The sequence below is a fragment of the Telopea speciosissima genome, chromosome 7, assembly GCF_018873765.1.
Source record: "Telopea speciosissima isolate NSW1024214 ecotype Mountain lineage chromosome 7, Tspe_v1, whole genome shotgun sequence".
Taxonomy (NCBI): Eukaryota; Viridiplantae; Streptophyta; class Magnoliopsida; order Proteales; family Proteaceae; genus Telopea; species Telopea speciosissima.
Genome location: NC_057922.1, coordinates 8,994,554 through 9,018,634, shown reverse-complemented (window position 1 = coordinate 9,018,634; position 24,081 = coordinate 8,994,554). Strand labels below are relative to the sequence as shown.

Genomic DNA, 24,081 nt, shown 5'->3' with positions numbered 1-24,081 from the left:
TAGACCTCTAGGGGAAATGCTTCCATGTAGTGTTACCTTTCTCAATCATTTTAGCTTTTACAAGGGGAAAACATGTCTGATTCATGTCTTATATTTCTCTTGGTGGTTGGTCCCCTCTTGCTTGCAAGACCTCTCAAGCATTGACATTGTCATGCATATACCATCCAAACACTAAATGGATTCAAAGAATGTGTTTTCCATTATAACATTTATGTTGGTTAAAATTAAAAACTATTAGGAGACCCAATTAGTGAATAGCCCTTTTGATGACATTCCAAAGACATTAATTTCCACTTTGAAAGATGGAGTAAGTGACACAATTGTGTCAAATGTCAATGTAAGATTTTTAAACTTTTTAATCTGTCCAATGATTCTTAGAGCTGTTGGTCTACCCTTTCTTCTGAGGGGTTTCATTCCATAGTCTGTGGTAAAAAGTTGTTTGTCCCATTATAACCCATTCACTGATTTGTTCTTTCTATGCTTTTCAATGCACCAATTATGGCTTTTATTTTCATCCACATCCAATAAATGATGTTAATACCTTACTCATCATCCTTTGATGAAGGGGTTTATCAAAAAAAAAACAATTATCCTTTGAAAAAGGGTTTTGCTACCGTGAATCCTCTGTTCACAGATGTTCAAACAAATGAAAAGAGGGGGGGAGGGGAAAAGGAGGGTTTTCTTTCTCGTCATTGTGCTAATGCAGTATAACGCCTCACTATTTGTCATATGGGTTAGTCCGTGGGATAAAAGACCAGACAAGCAACTCATTGGTACAATTTCAGTTTAAAATGAATTTAGAAAGTAGATAAAAATTATAAAAGATGACATTTTGTATTTTATATTCATCTCCATTTGATGACATTTTGGTAATTTTACTAAACTTTGAATCAGAACTTGAACAACTTTCCTTACTTTGGACTGAAATATGGCCATTGAAATGTAAATGTAGTTCTTTATCATATGGACTAACCCATGTACTACTAAATGGCAAATAGTGAAGCGTTATACTTCACTAGGCATAGTCACAACTAGAAAGACCCATCCCCCAACCCCCCAAAAAAAATAAATAAATAAACAAATATAAAAGACTGCATTTATGATTCTTAAATTTCAAGAAGAGTGATTCCATTGGGAGTTTATAAAAGTTGCATACCAAGGAAAGCCAAATCACAATTTTTCAAATGTTGGCACATGGGTGAGTCCATAGTCAAAGAACCCATAGCCATTTCATTGGTCAAGCTTTGCCCACAAACAAGTTGGAAGGGTCTCAAATGTGAGTGCAAACTGACATAAACTACAAAAATGTCATTAGATATATTCTACTTATATGAAATGACATTCTTATAACTTTATGAAGGTTAGTCACAACTCACAAGTAACAACTATACAACTTCCCCTTCCCCAGCTACACGCACACCCACACGCGTCGGGCTCCTCTCCAGGAACCCTAGCACCCAAAAAGTGTCCAGTGAGGCATCCAACTGTGCTGGGTTGTTGGGCATGCTGGGATGTATGCTCAGTTGGCATCCCAAAATGCCCAGCACCATTGGATGCCTCACTCAGCACTCCCGGGGCGCTGGATTCCCTGGCGAGGAGCCGGATCCCACCCACACCCACACACAAAGTGTTAGGGGCTTGCAACAAAGCAGTGCTACCAGGTTCGCTTGTCTCTTTAATGGACAATGGATGAGGATTTGGGATAGTTGCGGTGTTGGACATTTAGGGTGTCAATGGGCTAGCTTGCAATGAACATGGGTCATGAGCCTAGGCCCAGAACCAGAGATTTTTTGTAAATGCCCCGAGCTTGGCATGGGCTCTACAAAGACCTAAATATAAAGCCCATGCCTATCCTAAATACTAAGCAAGCCCACCTTAACATACAGAATCTGGTGTGACAAGTCCGGTTTCATCCGGCAATTATGATTTTGTGCATATATACAACGACAATGCTTGTACATAGACTGGGTTTAAACAGGATAGGCTCAGGCTGGGGCCAGGTACCTTGTCTTGAGTCTTGGGCTAGGCCCAGGCTGGCCTATTGAAGTAGTACAAGACGGGCTCTGTATGTCCGTCGCATGAACAAAAAAAAGATTTGGACTAGTCCAGTCCATTGGGCTAGGTAGAGGACAGGGCAACCCACCTTAAATTAAATTTTGGGCTTGGAATAATGATGGGCCTTGGGCTGATCCAGCTGAAATTACATCCTAAGTTCACACAAGCATAGGGGTAGGCCAGGGCTTCTTAAGACTATAGGATTCACCGACCACGAAAAAGAAATAGAAGATCTTACCATGGTTTCAAAAATTGGGAATCGAATTGGTAAATCAGTCAATTCAGATCAGAATCGCATGATTCAATCCCCGATTCCATGCTGGACTTTACAAAACAACATCCAAGAGTATGTACCACAGAGCTATACAGCTTGGTGGACAGAAAGACGGCCAAACACTTATTAAAACTTAAGATCTTGCAACGGAGGGTCAGAAGAGCTATCACTTGACAATACGAGTCACCTTCAATGATAATTAATGCCCATAAGTATGGCCCGGTGAACCCAAGCCCATTCTTAGGCTGAAAAGCCCAGCACAGGCCCTGTGCTGGCCATATTAGCCTGCAGACTGGGCTTGGGCTGGGATTTTCAGGCCCGGGATGGGTTGGGCCTGTCCTATAAAGCCTTGCACTGAACCCGGTCTACCCGAACCTGATCTTAATTTTATATAACTATATTTCTACCCCAAAAAAATTTTTTATATAACTACATACTATGTTTAAGGCTTTAACCTTTTAGGATTATATTTAACAATGATTGATGTTGATGGCAAAAGAGCAAGACCACCAGGGTCAGAGAAAACTCGGCCTGACAAATATCAGGGTCAATCCAAGTCCTGTCTGATCAAAGTCAAACAAGGCCAGGTTGGACTGGACTGAGATATCAATATCTCAGCCCGACCTCAGGCCGGGTTTGGCTTAAACTAAGATAAGACTACTCCCCCCACCCCCAAAAAAAAAACAAAAAAACAAAAACAAAATATTATGTATGTTGTAAATTTGACTAAAGTGTAGGAGTGTTAGTGGGCCAGGTTGGGCTATTTGGCTCCAGTTTTTGGAGTGTGCTACTTGGGTGGGCTAGGCTGTGTTTGGACAAAGTAGACCTTTGCCGGATCACATATCCACCGTCCAATTTCAGGTCAGGCTAGAAAGTACGCCTAGACATATGGTGGTGGGAAATGGGGAAGTCACGAGCTCCTTGGCTCAAAACAACAAGGATAACACAACAACAATCGGCCCTGCAGGGCTTGGCCGGCCGGAGAAAGGGATTTCTGATCTGCAGGCAAGAGAAGAGGCAAGATCAGACCGCTTCGCTTGTTGTGATTTGGTTCTTGTTACTGGAGTCAGCTCACCCCTATCCATACAAGTGGAAGTGAAGCATTCTATCCAAATTTCAGATTTTTAACAAGGCCCGTCCCCCTGAATGACCCAAACCTCACCCCTGTCCCGTCCCATGTGTCTGAACGCAACCTGTGCCCAGATCCCCTCTTGGATCGAGAATTTATAAAAAATAAAATATATTTTAGGAGGATTATCAAAAAAATATATATTTTAGGGAAAGGTTTTCATACATGGATGCATGAGAAAGGGAACGAGTTACGATACGTAAATAGGGGATTTGTCATTTGATGGTTTCATTTGAATGTGGGACAAGACCGTGCACATCGAACCTTTTACCTCAGTTGGCTGGAGGCATTGCAAGTTGATTGCATGCCCCCCAAGGAGGTCAAGGGATCAACTCTCCTAGATTGCAAATTGTGCCAAAAAGGCACCCCTGTCTCCCCTCCCCTCCTTAGTTGTAGATTGTGGGCTTGTCTAGGCCTTCCCCCTTAGCTTGTGGTTGGCCTGTGGGCCCTTGAGTAGGATAGATCAAAATATATATATATATATCATAAATTTTACCCAAAAAAACAAATGAAGATAAATACATATCATAAATAGAAGTGAATCAGGCCCAGCCCAAGCAGGAAACAAGTTTTTCGACCCAAGTTTCACCCTATCTGGCTGGAAGAAAAATCCATTTCTCTGATGCTAGAAGATATTTTAACTATAAAAGAGGGATGTACACAAGGGAAGCGTGTACTGGTATCTCTCACAGTCCTCCGCAGAGCCAATTGGAGCCCAGGAGGGTCAAGCCAATGGGTGTCAATTAAGGAGGAAGTGTCTCACGATTCGTATACAAGGGGCCAGCCCATGTGACTAGGGAGGAGAGAGAATGTGAAAGTGTATGTATTATCGTAGTATCGGTGGTGTCCCTAAAAAAGGGTGTACCCAGTACACGAGGCTCCCGCCATTGCAGGGTGTGGGGAAGGTCATAATGTACACAGTCTTACCCCCTGCTTCGCATAGAAGTTGTTTCCAGACTCGAACCGTGACCACCTGATCACAATGAAATAACCTTACCATTGCACCAAGGTCCACCTAACCATCTTTTTTTTTTTTTTTTTTTTAAATACTTTGATTAGCATTCTAACCGATATAATAGGCTCAATTTGAATTGAAATTTGATCTATGAAATAGTCAGGGAAACTCTTTTAAATGGACCCACCCAGTGACATGCCATCCGGATATAATATGGGACATGAACCATATTAGAACTATAAATTTAATCAATTAATTATGTCTAGTTAATTGCAAGAAAGTGGATTCACTAGCCAACAATAACATGCTAATCATAAACAGATGCCAATTAAAGTAAAATATGAAGCTAACAAGTATCGATATTATATTCGCATTCCTTTAAAAATTAGTGAGGTTTATGATCATATTCTCATAGAAAAGGCTAGCCAAACATGTAAGCCATGCAGCCAATCTAAAAGTTTGTAAATACATAAAATTGGAGGTATCTTTATGAAGAGAGAAAAGAAAAGAAAAAAAAAACATAAAATGTAAATGAAAATTAAATATTTCTCTCACATTAGGGATCTCAATCTTGATATATATTCACATCTACTTATATGTTTTTTTAGCACTTTATCCATTTGATTAATTGAGAATTAGTAGATCCCAGTACTAATTAGAATGTTAACATTATACCTCCATTAGTAAATGAATTTACTTTGCAAAAAGCAGTACTTTCAATAGTAAATTTCATTTTCATCATCGATCACAATCAAAAAATCTTTTCTTTCAATCGCTTCATGATAAGTCTCTTTCAATAAAACATTTTTTTTTACTTACAATATTGGATTATTAGGGGACCCCACATTCGAAGATCTAATTTTTTATTTCTAACTACATGATATATGTTAAGTACAATTGATTGTCATGTGTATCTACAATTAAACATTCAATTGCCAACAATTATATTTCAAACATTTAAAAGTATAAAAGAATAAATATAACTTTGGACCAAGACATTAGGGGTGTCAATGGGTCGGTTGTCGGGCCTGCCTAAACCCCGACCGACCTTAGAGCCTAACCCGATCCGCGTGGTATATGCACCTCCACGTGTCTCATTAGACCATGTTTTGTAACATAGGATCTCAACCTATGGACAGCTAATAAATATGTTGAAAAAATGGCGTGTGTATAAACTCTCTCTTTACAATTCTAACGGTGTCCCCTCAATAGGCCCGGAAGCTTATAGGGCTACAATTAAATAACAATCATGTCGTGATTCTTTTTATGATCCTAATCAAAATAGTAGATGATCTACTCTTTTATGGGTTCCCACTTCATGATGATGACAAAGCTAGTAGTTATCTCTGTACAATTCTCTTCTTTTTTTTTGGTCAAGAAAATACTTATATTAAGTATATAATATATATATATATATATATATATATATATATGTAATATTATATACCTATAATTAATACAGGTTGGGTCGGGCCGGGCGGCTAGGCCCAGGATCTAAACCCCGACCGACTCGACCCGACCGCCAGGGTCGACTATAACTAAATCCAAACCCGCCCTCGTGGTCGAAAAATCAGAGTCAAGCCCGGGCCGGGCTTAAGGCGGGTTAGAGCCAGCCGGGCTTTATTGACACCCCTACAAGACATCCAATCCTACAAAGGTATCTTTGTGAATTACAAGATAAATTTAACATTTCTTCATTGTTATCATCACCGCTATTATCTTAGAAAAACAAAAAAACAAAAACTTCGTAGTGGTATTTAAATGATTTTATAGTTCATGACTTGTCATAGGGTAATACAACCTTGTATGGTATGCATACTTAGTTTTGCCATGTGGAAGGATAATGTGACAATTTTAAATATTGGATAACTATAAAATTGTATGGATTGCATATGTTACAAATTTCAGCTTCAAATTCAATTGTTTACATGCAGTTGCAGTTTTAAAATATGGTATTGACACAAATATGATTTGTATCATAATCCAATACAAGATCAAAAGTCCATTTTTTTCACCTAAAATATAATGTCCATTTCAATTTCACTGATACCGTGTTGATCTAGTATCGGTATTGGCCACAGCCCATATTAAAACGGTGCATGAAATAGCAAACCCTCTCAAGGCTCTCATGTATGTCCATGCACCCTGTTTTGTTAATAAGCTTAGATTTCCTGATGTTGAGTACTAACATTTGATAGATCTTCTTGTGGTTGGATTTGTTGCATTTAAAATCCACCTCACGAATTTAAAATATGATAAAAAAAAAAAGAGAGAGAAAAAGGTGAAGCGATATCCAAGTATCTTAAGAATAAAGACAAATTTGATCATTACAATAAAAAAAGAGGGAGAAAAGGGAAGCAAGTAGATGACTTAAGGTTTTTGGATTTATTCTTTAGAAAATAGATAAAGTGGTTGGTAATACTTGGAGCATGTTCCTTAAGTTTGTTTTTAATGAAACAAAGTGTAATCATACAAATCGCACACCAATTCCAAAAGGTTAACCAATTTTTGGGATCGTGGAATGGAGGATATACACAACACACACCCGATGTGGGACTAAACCCACACACCTCTTCTTTTTTTTTTTTTGATGAAACAAAATGTAATCACACAAACCACACACCAATCCCAAAAGGTTAACTGACTTTTCAGACCGTGGAATGACGGATATACACAACATAAAATGTATTTTAATTTATGGAGAAAAGTCGACATAGAATGAAAAATAGGTGCTTAAATAATGGTTCTCAAAATATCAATTCAAGTACAAAGATTAAGTAATTAAAACATGTACTAGTTTAGGCACAATTATGCATCATGCTAGTAATTGCCATAAGAAAACGCAAATGTGAATTAAAAATTTTGATCACAAGAATTTATTGAATAATCTTGTTCAAGAAAGTGATCAATTGACAGTGGTTCAAAATCTAATGTTTCAAATGTGATATCTAGTCCATATGCCATGGCTCACATATCATTAAAAAAAAATGAGGAAACGTGATGAGGTTTTAAATTAAAAGACAAAAAAAGAAAGAAATGTGATTTTGAAATGGAAAAAATATGGACAAAAATTGAGTTTAACTGTACATAGAAGGACGCATTCTAAGTTTAAACATTAAGTATATTGTTATTTTTGTGAAACAAAAAAAAAAAAGGAAATGATATTTAAAACGGGAAAAATATGGAAGAAAATGGAATTTAATCACATATAAAAAAGATCATTTTAAATTTAAATATTAAGTATATTTTTATTTTTTTTTTCTTTTATTTATATTGTTTAAACATCATTGCACTAACTATTTTTTCTTTAAAATTTAGAAAAATTATTAAACAGTTTCTTACAAGTATTGTAATAATGTAAGACAGAAATTAGTTAAAATTGTCAAATTCACTATGCCTACCAAATACCCATCAATTGATTATCAATGTATTGTAAATAAACTCATGAAAGGGAGTAGATCAATTGAGTTTAGGCTAATTAACTATCAATGTTTTAAAACCTATAGGCATCATGATTAGTATATCAATGAAGTGAATATATTAAATTGCGCATTGCATAGACTAAGAACATAAGTCTCGCAAATTTGTATTAGACTTGTCCTTTCAACTGTAATAAATTAATGTGTGAATTGTAATAATTGATGCTAAATCAAATTTAAGTATTAAGATTCTCTAGCAATGTTATATATCATCAGTAGAAAATTGAGTGCTTATTAAATCGAGTAAAATGCAATCTATAGACTATAATGAAAAAAAAATTATTTTATCATGAAAGGTACCAAATCAATTAAAATCATTGTTCCTATCTAATATAAATATTGGTCGGTGGAAAATCGAAAGGACGCCAATTAAAATGATGAATGTAGTCCTGTCAACGGAAAATTAAAAGATGTTAGATAAAGTTGTGACTTTTAATAGCATGTCCAACCACACTATAATGATATATCCGTACAAAACACATAACCAATTAAAGGCTTATAATGAATTACTCAAAAAAAAGGGTCCACATTAGAACCATCTTAATTAAAAAGAAAAACATTAAAAATCATAATAAAAAAGTGAGTGAAAATCCAACTTTTTACTCAAGTACTATTTATCTTGACTTTATCTTTAGATTATTTAATATTTATCATTTCATGCTACCAAAAACACAACTTGCAAGTTTTTTGAAAATAATCCAACACCCAAAAAAATCTTCTATTTATTTATGTACCGAATATTTAATGTTAGGATTAATCCAAAATACTATATCATATGTTTCACTAATTAGATTTTGGATATTTTTAATGACACCTTGTGTCTCTTTAGATATTCAAAGAAACATTCATGGTAAAAGCGTTCCACCTCAATCCACTTGAAAGATACTAAATATAAACATGACTTATAAATTAAAATATAGTTAAACTAACAAGTAACAAGTATAAATTCAAGTTTCTATAGTTCAAATTTGCATGCAACAATCTTATGGGTGAGCTTAGGTTATAAAATATTATACATTAATCCTAAGACATCTAAACATTAACATAAATATGAATAAAACTGAAAACAAAATTTGAGGAAAGCATTATTGTTGATATCTTTTAGCATATCACATGATAAGCCTTTCGTGGCACATTCTCATGATGGTTCTTTTCTTTTTCTTTAATTTTTTTTTTTTTTTTTCTTTTTAATGAGTACTACATATGTTCAAGTGTTTGGACTGTGGTTCTCTTCGATCACCTATGTTTATGATTAATATTTTAACTTAACGACATTAAGTCTAGGATAATTTTTCAAAACACCCTTGTCAACCATTAATATGGCCAACATACAATAATAACTTTTTAATTTTGAAAACAAAATATTTGTGGTACCAAAAGGAAAGAAAAAAAATGAAGAAGAAAAAGAATTAGTTGTCAAACGAAATTGTCAAAATGGCAAATAAATTAGTATAATGTTTATTTATTTTATACCATATTAAATAAAACAAGATTTGTAGACAATTTAACTTATCTATAAAAGCCAATATAATTTAAACTACTTAATACGATCATAGAAAATTCAATGCTCTGAATAAAAAGAATCAAAAGAATATCCAAACTCAATGAGTAGTATAGCCACTTGAGTAAATAGATCTATGCTCATTTGGACGCAAGTTATCTTGCATAGGTATAAATGATTGATTTAATCCTACTCAAATGAATATGTTAAATATTAGTCATGTGTCATGTACATGTCTACATATGGCCCATGCCAGTAATAAGGGAATGAGTAAAGAAGAACATATGTTTACTGTAAAGATGTTTAACTTACATTCCGCTTTATTTCTACTAGTGAAGAATGTTTGAAGATGCCATATTTAAAAAATCACAAGTCAATTAGGATGTCTATCAGTCCTAAGCTTGATTTCTAATTTGATTATCCTTGTGACTTGGGATACATAATCGAATTTAATCTTGTCTATTAATTCATCCTACACAATCCATAAATAAATGCTTTAATTTATTGTGTTAATATTCATATTAAATAGTTTGTATAATCTTTATGGGGTAAATATATAAAAATACTAATCAACTATCAAAACAAAATTACCTCTCACTGTCACATCCTATACTTTTATTTCTAATAATATTTTTTCTTATTGCTGCTTTGTATATTCACATTTGATTCGAAATATTAGGATGTACCTTTTGTTCTTAAGACTAGTTGTGAGTTCATTTTCTTTTGGGAAAATTATGTTTATATACGTTTTCATAAAAAAATCATAAGAAATTATTTAATATAAAACTATTCTTAAATAAAAAGGCATAAACAATTTATCAATATGAGATCAGACCATGAGAATGTCGAAGATTTAGGAGAATGCTATTTATTTGATATATAAATCAAGGGAGAAAGTTCTCTGTGTCCGCCCACACATGGGGTGGGCGAAATGACCATCCCGCCCCCCCCGAATAGCAAACCCAGGGCGCAGGCTGCGCTGCGGCAAAGAGAACATCAACCCATAAATCAAATCGTAATCGATTTTACTCATTTTAAATGTTTTAATTGATTAAATCTAAAACAGAATCATTGATCAAACGATCTCATTTTTTTAATCCAAAACCAAAGTATTTACTGAACAATTTCATAGTTCCAATGCAAACGGATCGATTTGGTTTCTATAAACGACCTTAATTTGGTTTTGACACCGGCCTTAACCTAGCATTGCTCATTTATATATCTCAACGAGGTTGCAACCATGGTTTTAGTGCACGGTATTGGAACGGGTATCGACAACATACAAAATCGATACGATATCGATACACTATCTCCCTTCGATCGACTGTATTAGATAAATATATCCCTGAATTTTCTTAAAAAATAAGTTTTTTAATCATTTTACCCCTTGTCCGTACCATGATACTAATAGAATATCGACATGATATCAATATGGGTAACTAGCAAAACCAATATATATTACCCGATACGATACCAATACTTAGAACCATGGTTGCAATTCAACAGCGTTAATTAATTGATCGTAGAAGGAAAAATTGTACAGCAAGTGAACTGTCAAAGTTACTCAAGAATGATTGGATAATGCAAGTTACCGACAGAGAGTGGGAAGTGGAAGAGAGAATGAAGAGATCGTACTAGAAGCGTGAACTCAGTGTCAACTGCGGAGTAGAAAGTTGGGAAAGCTTTGTAGTAGTGATATTATGAGTCAACACGTACGCTATCATATAAAGATTACAACCCAACCCAACTGCTTTCATCGACAATCGAGAGCAAGAGACAGCCGCCTTTCCCAGCTGGCTTCAACGCGTTCTAACTGATGACTCATCCATTTCTCAGTCCACGACGAAGCCCTCTTGTGAAATGACTAAACTGCCCCTCTCTATCTTTCATCCCCAATTTTGTTTTCAAACTGATTTTATCAATTTCTAGTTTTTATTTTCTACTTTATTGATTTTAATGCGCATGCAAGAGTCACAACAATCTTAAGTGAATGGGAATCCCTTGACCATGGTTTTTGAACGTCTGAGAATAGGTATCGTGTAGTAGTAGGTGTATATTTGACTATTTGTAAATAAAAGAAAGTTTTAAGTAAGACTATAAATGGATCGGATTCGGTTCAGATAGTGTTATATTCACATTTGTATTCAATTAGCGTTTGGACGGATTCAGATAGTGCTAAACAAATTCGAAACCGATATTTTATCGTGAAGTAAAACTTTCTCTTAAAGAAAATAAGAAAAATAGAATGTTATCTAGTCGAGTGATTACTATGCCCAGATATAAGAGCGTGCAAAATTACTATTTCACCTCTTGTGAAATAAAAAAATCTCATCCATATTGATGCCTTTGTATACACTTTTATTAGTCTGTTCATTGATGTAAGAACTACAAAACTAGACAGTGATCTATTATCGATATTCTAGTTTTCCTTCATCCTAGCAAAAGAGGTATTCCTTTATTGTAGACATTAATGAGGTGGGACAGGGAACATAATAGTGGTATGAGCATTCTCAAACTTTCTTCCTATAAAAGGAATAACTAATGATTGTGAGATCATAGGTTTTCCAATTTTCTCCGTTAAAATTCTATGTTTATAGATTAAGGTTTTGGGATGATTATCATGATTTTGGTTAACTAAGATGAGTTCTATCAGTTCCACCTTTTTAGGGTTAGGAGTTGAAATGATCTCCTAATTCTAAATCAATCTGAAGACCAAAACACCAATCAATTAAACGATTCTTAATTAATCTTTTTAAGCCTATTTATTGATTCCTACAAAGTTTATGATAAAATTAGACAAAAACCTATGAAATATAGAGCCCTTGGACTCAATGAGTTATTTTAACATTAGTATGTTTGGCCCAAGAGCGTGACTAGTTGATGAAAACCCTAAACATTTATTTATAAACCTCCATAATCTTTTTTTTTTTTAATTAGATTATAAACCTCCCTAATCAATAAATCGAATAATAGGATTGGTCTGGTTCCAATACTAAAATAGATAATCTAATATTTAGAACCATAACCAACCAATTAATAATCGATTTTGATTGGTTTTAGTTTTTAATCCGTTGAATCCGGTCCAATGCCAATTCCCCGTCCCATATTAATTAACACATCTATGATTTTTATTTTTATTTTTATTTTTTTTGGAAATTATTGACACCTTTATGATGAACTCACCAAGATTGTATTTAATGAATCAACTCGAATAAATAGCTCTTCACCCAAAAAAATAATGATAATAAAATAACTAACCCCATACAAATTTTTCATCAAATTAAACTAATTCATATTCTATAAGATTAAATTTCATAATACTTTTTTTTTGGTAGAAAAAATTCTTAATACTTGAGTGTGTGCTACACTGCCCCTGCACACACACGGGTGGGCAAGATGATCGTCACACTGCTGGAAAATTCTAACTTTCCATTGGGGGGGGGGGGGACAGCAATCATTTCACTTGTCCATGTATCTAGGCATGGGATTAGGATCGTCTCTAGGGAGCAGGGAATGCTCAAGGACTTGTCAACCGTTGGGTTGTGCTGCACACATCCCTAGGCATGCATCGAGATGTGTGCGACACAGCTCAACTGTTAGATGCCCCCTAGCAACATCCTAGGCGCGCACATCTCCTTGGAGATGAGCTAAATTCCTGGACATAAGGATAGCGCACCGCAGGATTTTAATCCTCTGCAATTCCTAAAGCTGTGTAGTGCAACAGTGTTAATTATTCCCCCATGCGTAGTGTCTCATCTAAGTTTTAGAAAGGGAGACGTGGCATCCAATTAGACTATAGTATAATTACCACATCCGTCTAACCCCATCTGTTGAAATTTGTGGTTTTTTTATTATGGCCTCTTGTTGCATTTAAGTTTGAGCAATGGTAAAAAACCAAAACCTACCAGACCAGTTACCGCTTCTTACTGCTTAATTATATTACCAATTAACCCCATTGCCGACATGGTTATTATTTCATTTTAATAATTTATCTTGAATTAAATGTAACTTATAACTAAACAAAACCAGATATTAAATAAATAAAAATGAGGTAGGAAAAAAAAAAGAAAAAAAGGGGACACATAAGGGCATTAATTTGTTTGGTAGGACCAGATTTGGTAATTACAGATGCGACGCGATTGTGCGGATGATGTACTCTTTTCCGTCATTTCCATCCCTATCAGTGGGACCCACGTCAATGTCTCCCCTCTTTACTACACACACTACAAAAACCCCGTGAATCCTCCTTCTCTGCTCTTCTCATCTTCTTCATCTTCTCTCACTCTCTCTCTCTCTCTCTCTCTCGGAAGCTACTTTTGCAATGTCACAAGCAGAAGAAGAAGCTCTTGTAACCGGAACAAACAATGAAGGACCAGAGTCAAAGAAACGGTCCAGCCAGCCCGAGTTGGCATTCCGAGGTGTTCGTAGACGAAGTTGGGGTCGTTTCGTCTCTGAGATTCGCTTACCAAAGAAGAAAACCAGAGTCTGGCTCGGTTCGTTCGTGTCACCGGAGATGGCCGCTCGTGCCTACGACTCGGCGGCGTTCTTCTTGAGAGGCAAAGCGGCTACACTCAACTTTCCCGATTCAGCAGGTTCGCTCCCTCAACCCCTCTCGTCGTCACCCAGAGATATACAGTTGGCCGCCGCCAAAGCCGCTCTCGATCTGGGGACGAACGAATGCCGGAAGGAGACGGTCCAACCGGGATCTTGCTCTGGTTCTGGTTCAAATTTGGATCATTGGTGGGGACAAGATGAGGAGCTTATGAATTTGTTGGAGGACGTGAAAGAAGCGCCTCTTCACAGTCCGTTCAGGTTAGATTCAATGGCTACAGATTTCTTTTCGGGCGAAATTCGTGATGAAAACGGGTTTCTCGTATCGTCTCTTCAAGAGTGGTGATTTGATAATGAATTTACCTGAGTGATCTAATGGAATACTTAGTATTATATTCCTCTTTCTTCTAATTTCTTGCACTAGACCTGATATTCCATGGCTATGGGGTATTTGTTTTATGTCCTTAATGCCCCTATATGGTCCAATCTTCCAGTGTTTGGTTGGTTAAATATATAAATTTATATAGATAGCCCTATTGATGCCATGTTACAATGGTTTTATGGACAAGTGTAATGGACACTGTCTCTATATAATTTCAAGAAATAAAAGTGATAACTAATATAAACGCTGTTTGATAATTCAATTACTATTTTTTAGTAACAATGTGATAAATACAATTTCACATATACTTGCGATCGTGAATAGGGTTTTAGGGGGAATTGGTATTGGGTACCGATCTGTATCGGTACCATCCAATATGGATACTTGTGTATCAGATAGGTGATAGATATGGGGAAAATTATCTCCTTCAGTTCCCCAGTTCCCCAGTTCCTATAATAGGGTGGTGGTGGACTCCACCGGAGCAGAGTGTTTGGGCAGGGGTAGGGTGATCATTCCAGCCCCCTTTGTTAGAGGAACTGGAGAACTAGGCAGGACAGGGAACTGGAGGCCGGGGATAAAGATTCATAGATATGTTATCGGTGTCGATTTCAGAACTGGCTAATACCCAATTCAATACAGTGAACTAAAACTATGACAGTGATCATTGGGCCATGAACAAAGTGAAGGCCTTGCAACCATCTATCAATTCCAAACTGTTCTTCTTTTCTAGTAAGCATTCAGTGACAAAATGCCTAAAAACTGTTTGGCAAATCCAATTTGTTCTCCTGTACCCGCGTAACGAACTGACTAAAACCCTCAAAAGAATAGGTTTGACAGAACAAGAAATACTCTTATCACAAAAAAAAAAAAAAAAAAAAAACAGAAATACATGTTGAATTGGGCAAAAGTTCATCATCAAAAAAACATGTGAAAGAAAAAATAAGACACGTTCCCGATAAAATACCAAAACGCAAGTATGAGAAAACCCTAGCTTGCAAACCCTAGCTCCCAGATTTCTTCCACGAAGCTACAACGTTAAATCGTAAAATACCACAGAAGCTCATATATAGGAACACCAAGCTCAATAGATTTGAAAAGCCCATCCTGGCCTGGTCCAAGATTGTAGTGGGCTTTATAATCCAAGCCTGTGTTGTCTTAACGCCCACATAATGTTCCGGTTGGATTTGGTAGACTACAACGCCCAAATCTCAACCCACTTATTTGCATGCATGCGTACTGTTCATGTAGCAAGCCTCAGTCATACAGGCTTCTGCCCAGGGAAAAGGGACTCTATTCGGGAGCATGGCTCCTGCACCCAAACACAAGATGGGGTGAAATGACTATCCCACCCCCATGAAATATGCAAATCCCACCCCTTGTTGATATTTCTATGGGCGTTCCCATTGTCTCCTATGCTTAAGGGCCATACTCCAGGACAGAACTCTTCCCTAATAAGTTATTATTAATCAAGGGGTATTGTTTATGGGATTTTATAATTGACATCGTTTAAAGTTTCAAATAATTTTGGAAACTTTCTTTTTTGCCCTGTTAGTATAATCACTTTCTTTTTTTTCTCCGGGTAAAATTTTATCATCTCACATTTATATTCAATAAATGTGAGACAAAGACAATTCTTGAGAATGACATGATGGTAAATCACCCAAAATAAATTTACAAATTTCTTTTAATGGAAGAAGACAAAGACAACTAAAAGAAGATAACATGTTTTAAAATCTAAATACATCTATAAAGGTGTCAGGGAAAAGAACACTACCTAGTCGTGTGGCCTATGCGTCTAGACACAAATGATCACTTTGCACCCATGAAAATGAGAAAATCCCCCCCCCTCGGTGATACTTGTGTGCATGCTCCTATTGGCCCGTACGCTATCACAAGGCCATATTCTCTTGCCCAAAGATGTCATTCAACAGTCCTATTAATGCTTATAGAACAAAAGTTATAGAGAGTGTTGGTCATAGAACTGACACTGATGCATGCTTCAGTAATCTCAATGGTTACTTATAATTTGAAGGAACTCTGATAATTTGAATGATCTGGATCTGCCACATTACCATTCCTCATGTTGGTGCAGGCTTCAAAGCCACCATCATTAGAACCGAACTTGGATTTTGGTGCAAGGTCAGACCTAGGTCCTCAAAAAACCCAGCCCAGCTAGCCCAGTCCGGCCCGACCTTATTGGACCCTAGTACTTGAGATGAACCTTAAAATTCTACTATCAAGGCCAACCGGCTAATGAATATCTTATCTGTTTCACACTCAAAATGCCAAATAAGAAAGCATCCCAAGGTGGGTCATGGGTGTCGGAGAAAGGATTCCCTAGACTTTGTATATATAAGTCTTACATACATGAGCATAATATAGTTTTAGTAACCGGTACTGGATCGGTCGATTCATATCGCCTATATCAATTCCTCGCCAATCCCATATCAGTGGATTGGTAGGTACCAAGGATAAAAAGGTAAAAATTGAATTCTTAAATAAAACCAAGGGTAAATCTATCCGATACGGACTGATCCAGATCGATACCAGCCACTAAATCCATGATACATAAACACATACTATAACGAATTTAACTCGTTTCCGGGGAGCCCAGCATGCCCAGGGTGCTGTCAATCGTTGGGTTGTGCTGCACACATCCCTAGGCATGCATTGAAATATGTGTGGCACAGCTCAACCGCTGGATGCCCCCTGAACGCTGGACTCCTTAGAGACAATGCTGATCCCACTATACCGCCTAAGGGTATTATATATTTAGTAATATCTATATAATCAAGGGGCGAAGCATTTTAAAAGCCAATGTTGGTTGAGACATGAACCCCACATGATTGAACTGCCGACTTCAACCTTAAATTGTGCATTAACACAAGGAGAGAGAGAGAGACTTGAATCTTGATCGATCAGAGTTGAAAATACTCTCCATCTTCACCATTAATATTCATCAAGACTCTCATTGGTGTATTCTTATGATATTCATCTGTAAGTCAGTGCTGCTGCTGCTCCTTCCTGTTAGAGAAGAAGGGATATTTATAGCTAGCATGCATTAATGGTAGTTTTTATCTCTTTCAATTTCATTTTGATTTGATTTCTGCAGAAATCACTGAATCCTTATCTTCTTCTTCTTACATATTAATGGATCTTATTTGTCTTTACCTAGCTTTCATTAAATACATTAGCTAGCTAGCTAGCTACTTATTCTTCTTGTGTTGCCAAGGGGTAGGGTGCGGCGGGTCGTCTGTCAAGCTTTTTAGTGGACAACCAATTGCTTTAACGAGGGATTCTTTTCCATTTCTGGGAATATTAAAAGAACTCCCTCTCTGAAACCCTAATTGGGAAAGAAAGATACGTGGGCTGGCTTGACTGGAAGGGATATAAAATCATAACCACAGCTTCTTCTGAAGGTATTTGGCTCTCCTCCTGCTGTAGTAGGAATAGTATTTGGGTCATTTCACAGGCAAACTACGTACAATCAGAGAAGGGGGGAGAATCTACAATGTTCCATAGTAATATTTATTGGTACATAACCATTGCTTGTCTGATATGATTTACTTTTATTTGAAAGTAGGGGGAAGGGGGGTTGACATAGACTCATTTATTTATTTTTTGGTTAAGGACATAGACTCATTCATGGCTAGAAAAACTTCTCTCTACAAGGAAAGTGTTGCGATATATGTCTTCTGGGAACTCTTTGCCTAATAAACTTAAATGAGAACCGGAAAATAAAATCGATTAGGTTTGCCGGTGTCGCGTTGTAATGTTTTAATCCGTCAAGATCCGCCTAAAACTTTTGGAATTTCTACCATGCATGTGACACATTAATGAACCTAGAACATTTATTGATTAACGGTGATACTATTTTTCCAAAAACGGACCGGAATCCGGATCTGCTTTATTTTGGACCACGGTTTAGTCTGAACCGTCAGAACTTCTGAACTAATAATAATTCTTAGGGAAAAGTCTCTCTGAGCAAGCAGCGTAGCCCTGCACCTCTCAAATGGTTTTTTTCTTAAGAGAGAAAGAAAGAATAAATAGAATAATATCTACGAGGGGTATCCATTTACTCGGAGAACTCTCTCCCCAAAGTTAAATATAATAATCTTTGTGAGTGGGCACAGACTACCCACTTGCTTAGAGAATTCTCCCTTAATTTTTATTAGGATAAGTGTTTCCTAGGAAGGAGAGCGTGCATGAGCATCAATAGGGGCGTCATTTTGCATTTCATGGAGGGTGGAGCTGTCATTCCCCACCCCCCCTAGAAAGCATTTTCCCTTCTTATTATGAAAGATCTTACAATAAATTAATCATTAAAAAAAGACTCTGGAAGTGAATTATCTTTACATCCTTTGGCAACCACTCTGATCTTTCATAGACCAGATTGGACCATATATATATTACTTGCATTGGCCCAAATCCGGCTCGACCGGGCACAAGCCCAAGAATGCTTCCCTTGTGCCGGCCCTTTTAAAACTCGGATCTGGGAAAAAGCCAACCCATTTTCTCAAGTAAAACAAATTAAATACCTATTGAGGAAATTAGTTTGAATTCAGTACTCAAGTCTCACCCTTAATGTCCATATCCATTCACGTGATATGTTAAATAGAAATCAAATTTCCAAATTTCCATTTCAGTGTTTGTAGGAATTTGAAAGCTAACTGTAACTGATCATTTCCCTTTCTTTCCAAAACTATGAGATGTTTACAAAGAAAATAGTTTCCAATAAGAGGAAATTTTGTACCTTTCTCATTTCCAACGTCAAATTCAGTATTTCAAAGAGAAAAAAAAATTGCTAAATGTTCAATCTCCCACATTAAATTACATTGAAGCTTGAAACCCGTCTTTAAAACCAAGCTTGTTACCCCTCTTTAGGCTCATCATATGTTTCATGATCTTTAACTTCTCTCTCCATTTTTCTAATGAAGCTGGAGAAGAAGATAGTGTTTGGACTCCGGAGATCTATTGGAACAGTGTGTTTGTTGCCGAAAACTGATACAGAGACAAAGAAAATGAGAGGAAAACCAATTTCAGGGAAAGCCATATTGGCTCTTTGCATTGTGAGCTTCCTTGCAGGATCATTCTTTGCAAAACGGAAGTGGAATCATGTGGCGGAAAATAAAGATTTTCGCCTTCCGGTAATCCAAAATCGCGTCAAGAAGCTTGGCCAGGCTTTGAGGAGTGACTGTGATCACAAGTCTGTAAGTTCCCCTTACTGTGAGCTAAGCTAGGTTCTTTCATGTATGATTCATGCAGTGATGTTTTAGGGTTTTGACCTACATGATCAACAAGTACGTGAATAGTATGTGTAATTACATGCATAAAGTTCAGAATGAACCATGTGGTTGGACCAGGAATGAGGCCTGAACTGGATCTTCTGCTCCTTTAAAGTCTTCTTCTTCTTCCTCTAGTTCTAGACTGGCCCATGACCTGACCAGGCCAACTTTGTCGGGAGCGTGGCCTTGTGCCCCGGCCAATGAGAAAGAACATGTGGGCATCGACCAGGAAGGGCATGGTGGTCATTATGCATGGCCCTGTGTCTGAGCGCAGGGGTGTGCTCCCGGACCGGGAACATGTTCCCAAACTACAATTACATAAGGAAAAAGTTTTCCTACACTAAGAAGTGAAGATTCACCAAACCATCTTAAGGTTCACAAACCCCTACAAGATTTTAGGATGTTTCCTAAAATACCCTCCCACGTGCATCTAAAATCCCGTGGTGAATGGATTCCATTATGAGGAAACCTAGGTCCATTACATAATATATATTTATTTGAGTTTAACTTTTCCATTGTTGTTTATCTGTCAGAGAATGGCTGAAGCATATCCCGGAGATATTATGGAAGAAGTCACAAAGACCCATCAAGCCATTCAGTAAAAATCTTCATTCAAATTTTACTTGAGAAAAAAAATTAAATCTCCCTTAATTAGGCTATTTTATCTCTTAATTAAAGTCTATTTGATTGTCACCATTTTAATTAATTACTTTTACAGAGAACTTGATAAAACAATTTCAACATTAGAGATGGAATTAGCAGTGGCTCGTACAAGTGAAACAAGTATCGTGGGTACAAAAGAAAGAGCCCCAAAAACCCTAAAGAAAGCATTTGTTGTTATTGGAATTAACACTGCATTCAGCAGCAAGAAAAGGAGAGACTCCCTTCGGGAAACATGGATGCCTAGAGGTAATTTCTCTTTCTTAAGCTAGCTATTCCTGTTTTTTTTTTTTTTTTTTTTCCTTTCAAATTTATATTTCTTGCATCGCATTCAAGGGGCAGGGTGGTCATTTCACCTATTCCAATGTGTCTAGATGCAGCCTGCGCCCCGGCGCAAAGAATATTGCCGAATAAGTATTACATTAGGGTGTCAAAAACTCTACACCTTAATAGGGTCAAGATCAAAGCGTTGAAAATGACATGTAACAAAAGTATTTAAATCATTATTTGTCCCTAATTTACAAACATGCAATTTGCATGGTATACCTAAAGGGAAAATCTTGTCATAATCAAAGTTGGTTACAATAAGATTATAATCTTATTTTTTATCTCTTATTTTATTCTTAAAAGTTATTTTTGTTATGGGTAAAAAAAGATTTTCAAAATAACTTGAAAGCGATTTATCATTATATCATATTCAAAAGTTATCATTGTCCATGTGAAATAAGAAAATTACTCTTGCATTAAATAACTTTTGAGAATAAGACAAATGACAAAAAAGTAGGGATACAATCTCTTAATTCACCTGCTTGGTGACAACAGGATGCACTCGTACTTCTAAATTCTTTTAGTTAGAACATAAAAAACTGTTTAATTTGGGTTGTGTTTGGTATGCATTTTAAAAAAACACATACCAAATTCAGCCTTAAGTCTTCCATCCATGGATCAGGATCATCTCTAGGGAGCCCAACGCCCAAGGTGCTGCCAGGGGGCATCCAGCGGTCGAGCTGTGCCACACACATCTCGGTGCACGCCTAGGAATGTGTGTGGCACAGCCCAACGGCTGGCAGCACCCTGGGGGTGCTGGGCTCCCTAGAGACAAGCTAAATTCTCCATCCATGATCTTAAAGATCTAGACCCACTATTTATGTAATGTATATTTGTCATCTCATCTTCTCAATCTCATTTTGTGAGTTGCAAGCACTTTACTAAACGAAGATCTAAACCCTAAATTGTGGTTAAAGAGACTGAACTATGCAGCTATAATGGAATTCATAAAATTAAAATTATGTTTGGTCTGATTTCTTGGAATGCATTTTTTATCTAGAAAGCATACCAAACGCATAACAGGTGATCAAAAGTCAAGGCAGGTTGGTTAAAACCTTTCCCACTTGAAAGTTATTGCCCTCAACCTGAACCAAGGTGTCCTGCAGGTTTGGTTCCACTCTGTCCCAGCAAAACTAAACCGGTTTTTAAAAATCAGGTTGACTTAGGCCAGTTTAGCCCATATTACGAAGGTCATAATGGGTTGGGCTTCCGGCCTACGAACTGTTCTTTATAGTATTACCATTAAATTCATTACAAGATTTGAATTAAATGACACAATAAAAACCCTTAAAACTGGTTCTTTCCTATGATCATCTTTGTATATGAATGCAGGAGCTAAACTTAAGCAATTAGAAGAAGAAAAGGGGATAGTTATTAGATTTGTAATTGGACATAGTGCCACACCGGGTGGTGTCCTCGACCGATCCATCGATGCAGAAGATGCAGAACACAAGGATTTCCTCCGACTCAAGCACATTGAAGGTTACCATGAACTCTCCACAAAGACAAGGTTGTACTTCTCTATGGCCGTAACTATGTGGGATGCCGATTTCTATGTTAAAGTAGACGATGATATCCATCTCAATTTGGGTAAGCTTCTTATATATTTTCCCCTACTACTAAAGGTGCACTAATTAGAGCAACGTTTATTGCTAATGTTGTGTTTAATGTTTAATAGGTATGCTTGCAACTACGCTATCAAGATACCGGTCGATACCAAGAATTTATATTGGCTGCATGAAGTCTGGTCCGGTTCTATCAGAAAAGTGAGTTAAATGTGTGATAGGTGAACCATGATCGATACATGCATATGTGTTGTTTGATTTGTTTTTGAATCTGCACTTTAATTCTTCGATTTTAAGTTTTCCTTCACCCAAGGTGAAGAGAGAATCGCTTCATCAATGGTGATGTGATGTTATGATTAGACTATGGGTTTATCATTAACGCGCACCCTTTATTGTTCATGATCCAAAAAATACCCTTCTCCAGTCCAAGTAGAGGATCAGATGGGGTGGATGAATAGATTCTCTCTTCACCATGAATGGAGAGAAACAGGGTCTATAAACCCAAACATTATTTGGTGGTTTGGGTTAGGCTTAACAAGCCAGCCCAAGCCCACATTCTTACATGGAATTCAACTGTCAGCCCATTCTGGCCTTTGGTTTTGAGGCCTGACCCAGTTGACACTCAGGACCAGAACGGACCGGCCAGACCGGGCCTCCTAAAAAAGTCCTCTTAAAATGCCTAATAAAGATTGCTTCTTTGTTGATTAAGGAGTGCGAAATATCATGAGCCAGAATTTTGGAAATTTGGAGAGGAAGGGAACAAATACTTCAGGCATGCCACTGGTCAAATTTATGCCATTTCTAAAGATCTTGCTGCTTATATCTCTATCAATGCGTGAGTTCTCTACCGTACACGTGTTGATCTTCCCTTTACCTTTTGTTTTTTTTATACATATATATATAGAGATTTGTTTGATGGTATTTATCTCGTGTGCACAGGCCTATATTGCATAGATACGCCAACGAGGATGTCTCCCTAGGATCATGGCTCATTGGTTTGGAGGTTGAACACGTTGATGACCGTTCGATGTGCTGTGGGACCCCTCCAGGTATGTATACTGTATATTAGTTCCATACCACCATGGACGATTATGATCATACGGTTATTGTATTATGTATAATTATTATTTCAATCATGTGCCATGTAGATTGCGAATGGAAAGCTCAAACGGGAAACGTGTGTGTGGCATCATTTGATTGGTCATGCAGTGGAATATGCAAATCTGTGGAGCGTATGAAAGACGTACACAACACATGTGGAGAAGGAGATGGAGCTGTTTGGAACGTTGATCTTTTGACGAAGAGCTCAAAGAAGACCGTATGATGAAAGAACTTTTTTTTTTTTTTTTTTTTCAATTTTTATTACAAGATGAAGAAACTACTTTTATGCAAGATAGAAGTTTGTCTATCTCTTGAATGTACTTAGATCTTCAAAATTACTCATGAAACAATGCTTAGAACTGCTTTGCTTCCTCTTGGCTGTATATATTAATATATATATATAAGTTCTCCCCAAGGTAAAGGGCTAAGATACTCAGGACTATGGCTTGAGGAATCAGAAATCGATTCTCGGGCATCCCGTATCGATGGATCAGTACGAACCAATTTATAACGAAAACCAGGGACAACTCTATTTGATACGGGCCGATCAGGATTGATATCGACTGAGACTAATACTGTAGTCGGTACTTACTAAAACAGTGCTCAAGATGGTGTATCAAGATGAGCTTGTCAAAATGGCCCAGTTTCTAGCATATGGCTGATTAGATGGTATTCAATTTTTTTTGGACATGTAGACCTCAATACTAAGCAACTTTTGCCTTTTAAGAATGGTTCTATTTAGAATTTTAAGTTGTGTTTGGTATGCATTATTGAAATAGATTCTTGATTCATAACGTATTGGTCAAACTAATCCAGT

At 36.9% G+C, this 24,081-nt stretch overlaps 2 protein-coding genes across 2 annotated transcripts; both read left to right on the top strand.

The window, feature by feature from the left end:
* Positions 1 to 13,714: 13,714 nt before the first annotated feature.
* On the top strand, positions 13,715 to 14,301 carry LOC122668182 (ethylene-responsive transcription factor TINY-like). The gene has a single exon (XM_043864776.1). The coding sequence runs from the start codon at positions 13,715 to 13,717 to the stop codon at positions 14,288 to 14,290; it is 576 nt and encodes a 191-aa protein (XP_043720711.1). The 3' UTR covers positions 14,291 to 14,301.
* A 2,960-nt stretch (positions 14,302 to 17,261) lies between these two features.
* Positions 17,262 to 23,599, top strand: LOC122668021 (probable beta-1,3-galactosyltransferase 8). Its single transcript, XM_043864542.1, has 9 exons — positions 17,262 to 17,357; positions 19,258 to 19,536; positions 20,145 to 20,209; positions 20,330 to 20,520; positions 21,931 to 22,188; positions 22,277 to 22,364; positions 22,873 to 22,998; positions 23,103 to 23,212; positions 23,312 to 23,599. Exons 2-9 carry the CDS (start codon positions 19,258 to 19,260, stop codon positions 23,485 to 23,487), a joined length of 1,293 nt encoding a protein of 430 aa, XP_043720477.1. The 5' UTR covers positions 17,262 to 17,357; the 3' UTR covers positions 23,488 to 23,599.
* Positions 23,600 to 24,081: the final 482 nt, after the last annotated feature.

What these genes read in the sequence shown, in the direction of transcription:
- LOC122668182 (XM_043864776.1), top strand. Translation starts at nt 13,715, where the DNA reads ATGTCACAAGCAGAAGAAGAAGCTCTTGTAACCGGAACAAACAATGAA.
- LOC122668021 (XM_043864542.1), top strand. Translation starts at nt 19,258, where the DNA reads ATGAAGCTGGAGAAGAAGATAGTGTTTGGACTCCGGAGATCTATTGGA. An exon ending in AAGACCCATCAAGCCATTCA is followed by an intron (nt 20,210 to 20,329) that starts GTAAAAATCTTC and finishes TTACTTTTACAG; the next exon opens with AGAACTTGATAAAACAATTT. An exon ending in GGTCCGGTTCTATCAGAAAA is followed by an intron (nt 22,365 to 22,872) that starts GTGAGTTAAATG and finishes TTGTTGATTAAG; the next exon opens with GAGTGCGAAATATCATGAGC.